This window comes from Podarcis bocagei (genome assembly GCF_964188305.1).
Source record: "Podarcis bocagei genome assembly, chromosome: 2".
NCBI classification, from domain to species: Eukaryota; Metazoa; Chordata; class Lepidosauria; order Squamata; family Lacertidae; genus Podarcis; species Podarcis bocagei.
In genome coordinates, this window is record NC_138126.1 from 15,764,444 (window position 1) to 15,777,068 (window position 12,625).

Here is a 12,625-nt window from a genome sequence, read left to right on the forward strand (position 1 = left end):
AAACACACGTGCACACGTGCCCGCATCTCCCCCACCCTTGCAAATTTTAGCCCTGTCAGGTTGTTAACAGGACACCCTGCAGGCGATCCTCCTCTGCCCGCCGAAAACAGGACCCTCTTTGTCCTCGTCCTCGCCCACCTTATGGAGTAGAAGAGGCGCCAGGAGAATCTGCTTCTAAGTGAGGGCAAGAGAAGGGGACGTGAGAAGGGCGGGGAAAGGCTTCGGTTGCTGCTAATGAGCATGCGCACATTCCCTTTGAGCATGCGCAGTGGCGTTTGGTCTTTGCATAAGTGTACCCGCGCGCGCCTGGAGGACTTGCTAAAACGCTTCGCTCTCTTTGTCGTCGGGGCTGCTTCTCGGTGGGCAGAGGTAGGCGTCTGCTGGTACTGTATAGGAAAGGGGAATGGGGCGGGGGGTGCTGAGGTTTGCTGACGTTGCTAGGGAGCCAATTCCTTGCTTGGATTGGGCCTCAGAGACATTCCTGTCTGTCTTTCTATGCAAACTCCCCCCCCCCACTTTCTTAGTGAAAGTTTATTTTCTGGGTTCCTTCCATCGTCTCCTCCCTCTTTGCATTTCTTGTTGCTCTTGTTCCAGAGAAAATATGTGGCTGTAGTATAAATCTGCGTCCGTAACTGATGCAATGAGTAACTTGGCAGAGTTTGCTACCCTGACACTTTATTGGGGATATTAAGAAGCCTCCAGTGGCACAATGGGGTCCGTGTGTCTGGCTGTTAACCAAGAGGATTTGTGGCTTGATCCCGCTCAGGGATGGCTGTGGGCAGGATTCTTGCATTGCGGGGGGTGGGGTGGACTAGAGGACCCTATGGGTCCCCCTTCCAGCTCTAGAATTCTGTGGTTCTCTAAGGGCTCCGTTTATTCCTAGGAGTCTGATCTAGAATGCCATGCCATAACCCTATATCTTCCACCCGCTCAAATTATATTTAGATTGTAAAGAGTTAGGGCAGGATTCTCCAGTTGCTTCTGGAGATGATAAGAGACCTCTTGGTGTTTGGAGGTGGGTGAAGGGTGTTGTAAGCAAAAATCTGCCCTTTTTCCCTTATGGGGTATCCAAGAGCCCATATAGAGTCCTTACGTAGGTTCCCTATTGGTAGGAGAAAATAACAGAGGCCAGCCAGAGAATATTGAGAAGCAAAGCAGCTAGTAAGCCTGATTTTTTTGCAACAGGGTCCTCACTCACCACACGCAGGAGGGAGGAGGAACCCAGAACAATGGTGTGCAAGCCCGTCTATGACATTTGAAATTGCCACCCTGTAGATCAAGACCAGCCCCAGATACATCATACCTACATCACAGAAGGGGTGGTCTACAGCAGAAATCTTAAGTGTGTTGTTTACCTCCTGTTTGCCAGGTTATCTGTTAATGGTTACTTGATTGGATACCCTGGGGAGCCTGGCCAGTCTTTTGTAATGATAAATACTTAGTTCCTGAGCCAGATCACAGGCTCACACCCTATTCATATCTTAAATGTGCCCTTAAGACAGGATTTGTGAGGAAAGAGATAATGGGGAGGTTTCCCACTTTGACCTTGCAGAGAAATAATTGAGGTCAGTTTGGGAATAAAAAATGGTTTCAGGTCGGTCTTCCTGTGCTGATCTATATACCTGCTTGGTTGGTACACTTATGAACATTTAACATATATCTAAGACCTCAAAATTCCTATCACAAGGGCTGCTTGAAAGCTTTGCAATACTGTATAGATAGAAGGAAGAGAGACAGACAGACAGACAGACAGACAGACAGATGGGGGGGGGTTAGGGGCCCAGCCATAAGAGAGAGAGAGAGAAAAAGGGTCACAATGTTTTCTTAATTAACTTTCTTCCTCCCACAGGAGGTGCATAGTTCCCAGAGTCTTCCGCTGCATTGGCTTGACAAAGAATGGCTGCTGCGGTGGAGACAAACCAGGTGCGAGAATTGTTTGAGATAGCTGACGATGAGTCTCATAGCAAGTTGGAAAGTGGAAATAGCACTCATCTCGGGGGCCCTCCAGAAATCCTTTTTATTCTGTGTTCATTCTGTACCACTGTACAGCATTAAATACAGTGGTACCTCGGGTTAAGTACTTAATTCGTCCCGGAGGTCCGTACTTAACCTGAAACTATACTTAACCTGAAGCACCACTTTAGCTAACGGGGCCTGCCGCTGTGCCGCTGGAGCCCGATTTCTGTTCTCATCCTGAAGCACTATTTCTGGGTTAGCAGTCTGTAACCTGAAGCGTATGTAACCCGAGGTACCATTGTATTAAAAACTTGCCTATACAGAACTACCTTCAGATGTCTTTTAAAGAGAAGATTATTTCCTTCACATCTAAAGGGAGGGCATTCCACAGGGCGGGCGCCACTACTGAGAAGGCCCTCTGCTTGGTTCCCTGTAACCTCACTTCTCACAATGAGGAAACCGCCAGAAGGCCCTCGGAGCTGGACCTCAGTGGCTGAACGATGGGGGTAGAGACACTCCTTCAGGTATACAGGACCGAGGCCATTTAGGGCTTTACATGTCAGCACCAAGACCAATGGGCAGACAAGTGGGAGGCCGGGCAGTGAGGCTGGTGCAAGGCCTGCTTGGGTACCTTTCCACCATGCAGGTATGGCAGTGCCCACTGCTGCCTCCCAAGGTAAGGTGCTGGCTTCATGTTCACCTTTGGCCAGTCTCCACTGGGCCATTAAAGCTGGGGGCATCCTCTTCCCAGGCCCCTGTGGGGCAGTGTGAGGAGGCTCCTCTCTTTGGGGCAGGGGGGCAGATCAGAGGGGCAGTAGCAGCAGTTGCCCAGAGGGCTCCCAAGGAGAGGGGAGAGGAGGCTGGGGGAATACCCCACAAGGGAGAGTGTTTGAAGAAGGGTGAGAGGCTGCCAGCTTGGCAGGCAAGTGGTGACGTAACTGGGCTCCTGAGCCCCACAGGGGTGCCGCAGAAAGAATGTAGTCGGTCAAGGAAGCCGTGGACTCAAAAATGTTGAAAACCTTTAGACTAATAGTATATATTGCAACCATTAAGCTCATTATGGGCAATATAATTAAATGCCTGGGACACTATTGTACTTGAGTCATTTGTTACTCCATCTGGGTGATTTTGCTGGCCGACGCTGCATTTTTTTTACTTTGCTGGAAGTGCTGTTGGGCGATGGATTTATGGTGGTTTCAAATGCCACAAATATCCGACAACAACAACCTTACGAGGTAGGTTAGGCTGAGAGACAGTGACTGACCGAGTTCACCCAGTGAGCTTCATGGCTGAGTGGGGATTCGAACCCTGATCTCCCTGGTCCTAGTTCAGCGTTCCAACCATGATGTCACAACTGGCTCTCAGATCAGTTGCAGGGAGCCTTTGACCTTCTAGAGCAGGGGTCAGCAAACTTTTTCAACAGGGGGCCGGTCTACTGTCCCTCAGACCTTGTGGGGGGCCGGACTATAGTTTGAAAAAAATATGAACGAATTCCTATGCCCCACAAATCACCCAGAGATGCATTTTAAATAAAAGTACACATTCTACTCATGTAAAAACACGCTGATTCCAGGGCCGTCCACGGGCTGGATTGAGAAGGCGATTGGGCCAGATCTGGCCCCCAGGCCTTAGTTTGCCTACCCATGTTCTAGAGGTTGCTAAAATGGTGATGAAGCTACAGAAAATCCATTGCAAATCTCCCAGCTTTTAAGTGTGGCCCCAGACCGGCGGTTGCTTTAAAAGTTTCCTTCTTCTTTCAGGAGCCTGTGGCTTTTGAGGATGTGGCCGTGTATTTCACAAAAGCAGAGTGGGCTCTGCTGGACCCAACGCAAAGAGACACCTACAGGGACGTCATGCTGAAGAGCTATGAGAATGTGGTTTCTGTGGGTGAGCATCCCTTGTTTGAAACAATAGGTCTGGCCACAGAGACATGCCCCCCCCTTTCTGCTTAAAAACAACAACACTTGAGGCTGGTGAGGAGGGCAGGTGTTGCAGTGCTACCATTGGATGATTGTGATATGCTCTACAGGTGGCTGCATTTGAAAAACATCTGGAAAGTATAGCTGTTCCAGGATGTGGACTTCTATACTTGACCCTTGCCTTGCAACAGCTGGCAAGGGTGGGCTGGTTGGTTCTCAGGGGTTATAAAATGCCTCTTCGCAGCAATAGGTGATCCCATGCGCACATTAGGAGGCAGATGCATCACAACGCTTGCAAATGGTGCATTTGTGCAGTGCAGTGTGGGTTACCCATGATCTGTGGAGGTCTCCGTAACGGAGCCATAGGATTGAACCCAGCATGGGCCTGATGCTTTAAACAATAACATCCTCATTAGTAGTAATTATTACATTTACATTTCCCACCAAAGGATCTCAGAGTGGCAGGCACAAAAATCATAAGAAATGTGAACATCTAAACATAATTCCAATACACAGATGCAGACTGGGAAATATATCTACAGTCGTACCTTGTATCCCGAACGTCCTACAAGTCAAACATTTTGGCTCCCAAACGTTGCAAACCCGGAAGTGAGTGTTTCGGTTTGCAAACGTTCTTTGGAACCTGAGCGTCGGATGGGGTTCCGTGGCTTCCGATTGGCTGCAGGAGCTTCCTGCAGCCAATCGGAAGCTGCGCTTTGGTTTCCAAAAGTTTTGGAAGTCAAATGGACTTCCAGAACGGATTCCGTTCGACTTACTGAAAAGTCTTGTTGGTAGAGTAAGTTCTTCAGTAGGGTGCCAAGAAAATAACAGCCCCTGTTTACCATTTAACGGGAGGGAATTTCAAAGGGTAATAATAATAATAATAATAATAATAATAATAATAATAATAATAATATTTATACCCTCCCCATCTGACTGTGTTGCCTCAGCCACTCTGGGTGGCTAACAACAGAAACATACCGTATTTTTCACCCTATAGGACGCACTTTTCCCCCTCCAAAAATAAAGGGGAAATGTGTGTGCGTCCTATGGGGCGAATGCAGGCTTTCGCTGAAAAAAGCTCCCGCCGGGCTCCCAAGGCTTGCGGACAGCAGCCTGCAGCCCGAAACCCGGGGAGCGCAGCAGAGCGTGCCCCGGGCTTCCGGCAGATATCCGCAAGCCTGGGGAGACCGGCGCGACTTCCCGCCGGGCTCCCTAGGCTTGCGGATAGGAGCCTGTTCTGGGGGCTGGGCTTGGGGGAAGCTCAGGCTTCTCCCGCCCGTGCCTGGGGGGGGGGATATATTTTTTTTCTTTATTCCCCCCCCCCAAAAAAAAAACTAGGTGCACCCTGTGGGGCGAAAAACACAGTAATTATCAAACATTAAAACCTTCTGATATAGGGCTGCCTTCAGATGTCTTCTAAAATACTTATCTCCTTGACATCTGAAGGGAGGGCGTTCCACAGGGCGGGAGCCACCACCAAGAAGGCCCTCTGCCTGGTTCCCTGTAACCTCACTTCTCGCACGGAGGGAACCACTGGAAGGCCCTCGGAGCTGGACCTCCACATCTAAGTGGTTTGAACTCACCCTGGGACCTTGTGGTGAAGCCTAAGAAATCTAACTAACAATAGGAGTTCTTTTTTCTGGTAACATACCAAAACAGGCTATGTTTTCCCCCCACGCTCTTGTTTTTTCTTCCTCTCAGGAGCAGCACTTCACCCTTCGAAACCAGACCTGATCTCTGCCCTGGAGCGATGGGAAATGCTGTGGGCACCTGATCAGCAGGAACACAAGGAGCATGAGATCCCACCAGGCAGTAGCTCAGGTGAGCCATTTCGAAACAGAGGCTGGCAAGGAGCCATTCGGAGCTGGGCCAATCGCAGTGCCACGCTAGATCTTTATGCAAGCCTGCAGGCTGCTTTGTGTTCATTTTGCACAGTGTGCCCCTCATGGGGAGGGAAATATTGCTAAAAGTCCAGTGCTCCTGTTTGTCATTGAAATTCTACTTAATATTGATCCAGAGCAGATTTCAGCATATGGTTAGCAGAGTAAAAGCTTAAAAACATTGCAGGATTCCCAAAAAATAGACCAGAGGCAATTGTATTTCATTGGTACTGTTCATAAGAAATCCAGTTGCAGCAGACTTAACTTAAACTTACAATAACCTATAATAAGACTAAACCTTAACACTACAGTGGTACCTCGGGTTACAGACGCTTCAGGTTACAGACTCCGCTAACCCAGAAATAGTACCTTGGGTTAAGAACTTTGCTTCAGGATAAGAACAGAAATTGCGCAGTGACGGCAGCAGGAGGCCCCATTAGCTAAAGTGGTGCTTCAGGTTAAGAACAGTTTCAGAACGGACCTCCAGAACGAATTAAGTACTTAACCTGAGGTACCACTGTATTTATATACAGAACACCACACCAGAAGGAAAAGAGATAGAAAGCGAAACACAGGCTCCTTCTGGCCTTACTATTATAGTCAGCATGACCTTGACTGAAGAGATAAGAGAACCAGTTTAGGCCAGCTGTACTCAGCTTCTCGGAAGGAATAACCCAAACATCATGGACCACCTGCTTGTTTCTTTCATAGAGAGAAGCTTGCGGAATTAAGTATAATAGAAAAGATCTCTACACATCAGATCAATACTTTCTGCAGTAAGAAATGCAAATTGACACTTTTAGCATTCCAGCTCTAGCTGGAATAGATTTTGGTCAGGGGCTCTACATGCTGCTGTTTCTAAAGACTGTTTAGAAACTTCTGTTTCAATAATAATAATAATAATAATAATAATAATAATAATAATAGTTATTATTTTAACACACTTGGTTTGGGGCCCCCCCCAAATGTGGCCTGGCAGCATCCGGTACTGCAACTGTGGGGAAGCAAATCAGGTCTGGAGATAATTAGGAAGGAAGATTGCTGCAAGTCCCATGTGAGAACATGGCATCTGGGCTGTGTATACCACCTCTACCTTCATAGCATCTTCACAAAAACCCTGTGATGTAGGCAGGGATGCCAGAAGGGTTTGGTCTGCAGTTTGCCCCCTTTCTGCTTCCCCCACACCATGCATAAATAATAGGTCAGCTGTGAGTAGCCTATGACTCCCAAGAAGCTTCCTTGTTTTCCCCCTGCTCCTCCTACAGTGTTCGTAGCTCCTTTCAGAATACACATTGACAGTTTTCTGTCTCATTCCAACAGGAGATGATCAGGTGAGTGAGAATACAAAGAAACCTATTCAGCCGGAAAGTTTCGCCCTGGGGAAGCAAGAAGAGATGCAGTTGCAAAGGGGTGAAGAGGCCCAGAGAAAGGAGGAGAGCTCTCGGACCTGCCACAGAGCCGACCGGCCTCAGAGAAAGCGTCTTGGGAATCGAAAGGCCAAAGCTGTTCCTGCTCAGAAGAGCAAAGAGCAAACACAAATCAAGAGCCGACCAAAGAAAAACTCTCCCCCTAAAGCCCCAAACAGAAGACGTGGGGTAGCAAATTCGGAAAAGTGCCCTGTCTGTGGGAAAACCTTTTGTAACAACACATACCTTGTTATACATCAGCGGTCCCACACGGGAGAAAAGCCATACGTGTGCTCGGATTGCGGGAGAATGTTCAGTTCGCCGTCAAACCTTCGCTCACACGAGAAAATCCACACGGGAGAGAAGCCTCACTCGTGCGCAGATTGCGGGAAAGGTTTCATACACAAGCGAAGCCTTCGTCAACACAGACGCGTCCACACCAGAGAGAAGCCACACGGGTGTTCCTACTGCGGGAAGAAATTTAGCAGCAAAGCACACGTTGCCAGACATGAATACATCCACAAAGATGAGCGGCCGTTCCAATGCTCAGAGTGTGGGAAAGGATTCAGAGCGAAAGAGCACCTTATAGTTCACAAGAGGACACACACAGGAGAGCAACCCTACAAATGCTTGGACTGCGGCAGGAGCTTCAATTGTTTTTCTAACTATACCAGGCACAAGAAAACTCACGGAGGAGAGAAACCGCATAATTGCTCAGATTGCGGGAAAAGCTTCCGAAATCGTTCAGATCTTAAATCGCACAGGAGAATCCACACTGGCGAGAAACCTTATCAGTGCTCATTCTGTAAGAAAAGCTTTCGTTGCTGTTCGTCCCTCGTAAGTCATGAGAGAACCCACAGAGCGGAAAAATCATTTCCTTGCCCCGAATGCGGCAAACGTTTAAGTCAGAAATCGTGCCTTGCTAAGCATTTGAGAATGCATAAGAATCAATGCTCAGACTGTGGGAAACTCTTCAGCAAAAGTTCAGCCCTTCAACATCACCACAGGAAAAGACATTCAGGTAAGAAGCCGTACAGATGTTTGCGCTGTGGGAAGAGCTATGACCGCAGGTCAAGGCTGATGATTCATGAGAGGATTCACACAGGAGACAGACCTTACGTTTGCTTAGAGTGCGGGAAAACCTTTATTGAGAAAAGTAAACTTGAGCGACACGAGCGAATACACACAGGACAGAAACCATATGAATGCCCCCACTGTGAGAAGAGCTTCAATGACAGAGGAAACCTTCTTCAACATGTGAGAATCCACGCGAGGAAGAAGCCCTACAGAAGAGGTTCCCGCAAGATCACACGTCGTTGAGCACCAGAGATCTCATCCAGGAGATACCGTATTTTTTGCACCATAACACTCACTTTTTTCCTCCTAGAAAGTAAGGGGAAATGTCTGTGCGTGTTATGGAGGGAGTGCCTACGGGTCGTGGGGGGGGGTGGAATCTGCTGCAGTCGTGAGCAGAGGATCCATGGTTCCCCTTCCTTCCTTCCTCTGTGGCTCGCTTTGAAACAGCAAAGCGGGAGAAGAGCTGCTGAGTGGGGAGGAGAGAGGGACAGAGAGCCTGCTTCTTTAAAGGAGCAAAGCGGGAGAGGAGAGGAGCCACTTACACTCCTCTCTCCTCCCCACTCAGCTAGCTAAATAGCAGCAAAGTTTTTCAGCTCGCTAAGCCGGGGATGAGGGAGAAAAGCAGAGCCTGCTTGCTTTAAAGGAGCAAAGCGGGAGAGGAGAAGAGCCTTCTCCCCTTATACCCCTCTTCTTCATTATTAGCAGCATCCTTCTCCACCCACCCCACGCATGCTCCTTGTCCCTTGAGTGCTTTTCCTTCCCTCCGCACTTAAAGCGTGGTTACAAAGGATCCTCAGGATTTTTGCATTGGGCTACTCCAAACTCACTGTCAGATCACATGTCTGCGGCCACAGCATGAACCACAAAAATCATACATCCACTGTTTCATTTAGAATATTTTTTTTTCTTGTTTTCCTCCTCTAAAAACTATGTGCGTGTTACGGTCAGGTGCGTGTTATAGAGCGAAAAATACGGTACTTCCCATGACTGTTCAGGATGTGGGAGAAGCTTTTTGGCCATATTTCATGCCGCCTTAAACATTCAAGAACAACTGCAAATACGTTTTGATGGATATAATCGTGGTATCGTTTTTTTAAAAATATGCAGGGATATAAGATATGCAAAATGAACCATGGAAAGAGAAGAAAGGAAGACATTGCTATCTTAAGTATGTAAAATGTTTATTTGAGATTGTAAAACACAAAATTTAATAAAAATCATATTTAAAAAGAGAGAGTTTAACCCTTTCTCTCCTGTAGGACTGCCATATGTCTGGATTTTCCTGGACGTGGGGGTGGGGATTTCCGAAAGGCGGTGCTTTGTCCAAGGTTTGATGGCTCATAACGCCTGATTGGCTTTCTCAACACTCTTGCTCATTGGCTACATTCAAATGAAGGAAAGCTACTGCATATCAACCTAAGCAAGTTGTGTTTCCTTTTTCTGGTTATTTGGCTATAACTATTGATCAAGGTAAAGGACCCCTGACAGTTAAGTCCAGCTACAGACGACTCTGGGGTTGCGGCGCTCATTTTGCTTTACAGGCTGAGGGGGCCGACGTTTGTCCACAGACAGTTTTTCTGGGTCATGTGACTAGCATGACTTAAGCCACTTATGGCGCAACTGAACACCGAAACCAGACCAGCGCACGGAAACCCTGTTTACCTTCCACTGGAGCGGTACCTATTTATCTACTTCCAGTGGCATGCTTTCAGACTGCTAGGTTGGCAGGAGCTGGGACTGAGCAACGGGAGCTCACCCCGTAGCGGGGATTCGAACTGCCGACCTTCTGATTGGCAAACACAAGAGGCTCAGTGATTTAGACCACAGTGCCACCCGTGTCCCTTTTGATGGAAAACAGTCTATCTTTTGATAGAATACAGATCACTGAACAAACTTTGTTGCATTACATGTCATCATTAAATTATCTTTCCATCGATATATAATTTTATGGTATTACCCCCCAAAAAGTGGTGTTATGAGCAATCAAACCTCAGAAATACACTTTTCCCAAAAGGTTTCCACAATCTTGGCTACTAGTGTATGTATGTGGTTCTTCCTTTCTCCATTTTATCTTCACAGCAAGCATTTGAGGTAGGTTAAGGCTGGGTTTGCTCAAATCCACCCACTGAGCTTCATGTCTTTGGGGGGGTGGGGTGGGCTAGACCCCTGGCCTCCCAACATTTAGGCCAACACTCAAAACGCTGGAGAGATTTTTTAAGAAGTTCTTGTTTAGAAACCAGCAGATAAATCATAGAAAAATAGGGCAACTTTGTCATGTTTTGGTGTAATAAGACAGGGATCACCCTTTCTTTCCCTCTGTGTGTGTTTGTGTACGTACACACACATATAAACTCCCATTCCCATCAGCCCCCAGTCAACATAAAAAGGGGCCTGGGGGTGATAGGAGTTGCAGCCCAGCAATAAATGGAGGGCTGCAATATAAACCAAGCCTGATGAGGAACGGTTGAAGTAGCTGGGTATGTTTAGCCTGGAAAAGAGGAGACTGGGAGGCGATAGGATATCCCTCTTCAAAATAAATCAAGGGCTGTCCCATGGAGGAGGGAACAAGCTCGTACTCTCCTGCTCCGGAGGGTAGGACATGAACCAATGAAGATTCCCGCTAAACACCAGGAAGAACTTTCTAACAGTGAGAGCTGTTGTGGACTCCTTCCTTGGTGGCTTTTAAGCAGAGGTCAGATAGCCACCTGTCATGGATGCCTTAGCTGAGATTCTTGTATTGCGGGGGTTGGTCTAGAGGACCCTTGGGTTCCCTTCCAACTCTACAATTCTATGGTGCTTTTTTTAAAAAAAATCAATTGTGTATTATATAAAATACACATATAACTTCATATTTTTAAAAACCAGTTTTTATTGGATCTTTTAACAAACAGCAACAATGATTGGGGTTAATCCTGCCTGTAGCCCATACAGTCAATGTCCACCTCAGTTACAGATAGGTAGCCGTGTTGGTCTGCCATAGTCAAAACAAAAAATATTCCTTCCAGTAGCACCTTAAAGACCAACTAAGTTAGTTCTTGGTATGAGCTTTCGTGTGCATGTGTGCATGCACACGAAAGCTCATACCAAGAACTAACTTAGTTGGTCTTTAAGGTGCTACTGGAAGGAATTTTTTTTGTAATGTCCACCTCAGTTTGACACTGCAAAAAGACGACAATATCCAAGCTTACAGGTGTATTTCTCCAAAAAAGGTCGGCTTTTTAAATAAAAATACGATTTTATTTTGTTGTTTAGTCGTGTCCGACTCTTCATGACCCCATGGACGAGAGCACGCCAGGTACTCCTGTCTTCATGATTTTATTAAAACTCATGCAGAGATGGATGGTCCAACAATACCACAACATAAAAGAAACTAAACAAAAATGAAGAAAGAGAAAAGAAAAACACCAAAGGAAAGCCAAAAAAGAAGAAGAAGAAGAAAAGGAGGAGGGAATAGAAGAGAAGAAAAATTAAAAGGAATTTATTTATGACAGTTTACACACACACACACACACACACACACACACCCCTTAGGGAGCCGCGCTCAAACATTCCCAGCTTTTGTCATCTCCTTTAGCCCATATGCCAGCCTTTCTCAACCTGCGGGTCCCCAGATGTTGTTGAACTACAACTCCCACCACCCCTAGCTAGCAAGGCCAGAGCTCAGGGATGATGGGAGTTGTAGTCCAACATCTGGGGACCCACAAGTTGAGAACCACTGCTATGCAATTGGAGTTTTATCTGCCATACCTTCCAGCGATTGGAGGGGCGGGGACCCCCTTGGTCTTAACAAAGCGGCCACAATCCAGAAAACTACAACGCCCACAAGCCTTTGCGCTTTGGAAAGGCGAAAGCCGGACCCCCAGCTCCCCGCCGTAAGAAGGGGGTGGGCGGTGGGCGTAGGGGTCGGGCGCGGGGTTTAATGGGTCTTGAAGGAGGCGCGGTGGGCGGCTGGTCTTGCAAGGGGGAGAAAAATGCAACCCAGGCTGCGCGCGTCTGACAGCCAGAAGTGGTGCATTCCTTTGTTTTCGCTTTGCACGCTTCGTTGCAGAGAGAGGGAAAGGTGCGCTTGCATTTGGGCAGCGGGAGAAAGCGGGGTGTCAAATGAGAGAGGGCCGTTTGTGTGACTGATTTAGGCTGCTCTTTTAAAATTCTGGGTTTTCACTACCAATTCCCAAAGTCAGGATATAATTAAAAGATCTCGGCGGTAAAGGAAAGAATAATAGAATCTTGAGAGTTGGGACCCCAGGGTCATCTAGTCCAACCCCCTGAAATGCAGGAATCTCAGCCGGATTCAGCTTTCTCCATGTTCCGGCGGCAGCCCAGCACCTTCCCTTTGGAGCTGCTTTTGAATCCCAGCAATTCTGTGAATGAATGAATTGAATGA

General features: G+C 47.4%; 1 protein-coding gene across 3 annotated transcripts; it reads left to right on the top strand.

Moving 5' to 3' along the window:
• The first annotated feature begins 274 nt into the window (after positions 1-274).
• On the top strand, positions 275-9,473 carry LOC308580648 (uncharacterized protein). Of its 3 annotated transcripts, none has more exons than XM_081182603.1 (6): positions 275-369; positions 1,850-1,923; positions 3,717-3,843; positions 4,392-4,469; positions 5,586-5,699; positions 7,079-9,473. In XM_081182603.1, the coding sequence occupies exons 2-6, from the start codon at positions 1,897-1,899 to the stop codon at positions 8,482-8,484; spliced, it is 1,752 nt and encodes a 583-aa protein (XP_081038729.1). In that variant the 5' UTR covers positions 275-369; positions 1,850-1,896; the 3' UTR covers positions 8,485-9,473. The 3 variants fall into 3 exon arrangements, with proteins under 3 accessions (XP_081038729.1, XP_081038731.1, XP_081038730.1); XM_081182604.1 differs by having other exon boundaries at positions 347-383; XM_081182605.1 differs by lacking the exon at positions 4,392-4,469.
• Positions 9,474-12,625: the final 3,152 nt, after the last annotated feature.

What these genes read in the sequence shown, in the direction of transcription:
- LOC308580648 (XM_081182603.1), top strand. Translation starts at nt 1,897, where the DNA reads ATGGCTGCTGCGGTGGAGACAAACCAG. An exon ending in TGAGAATGTGGTTTCTGTGG is followed by an intron (nt 3,844 to 4,391) that starts GTGAGCATCCCT and finishes TCCAATACACAG; the next exon opens with ATGCAGACTGGGAAATATAT. An exon ending in AAACATTTTGGCTCCCAAAC is followed by an intron (nt 4,470 to 5,585) that starts GTTGCAAACCCG and finishes TCTCAGGAGCAG; the next exon opens with CACTTCACCCTTCGAAACCA.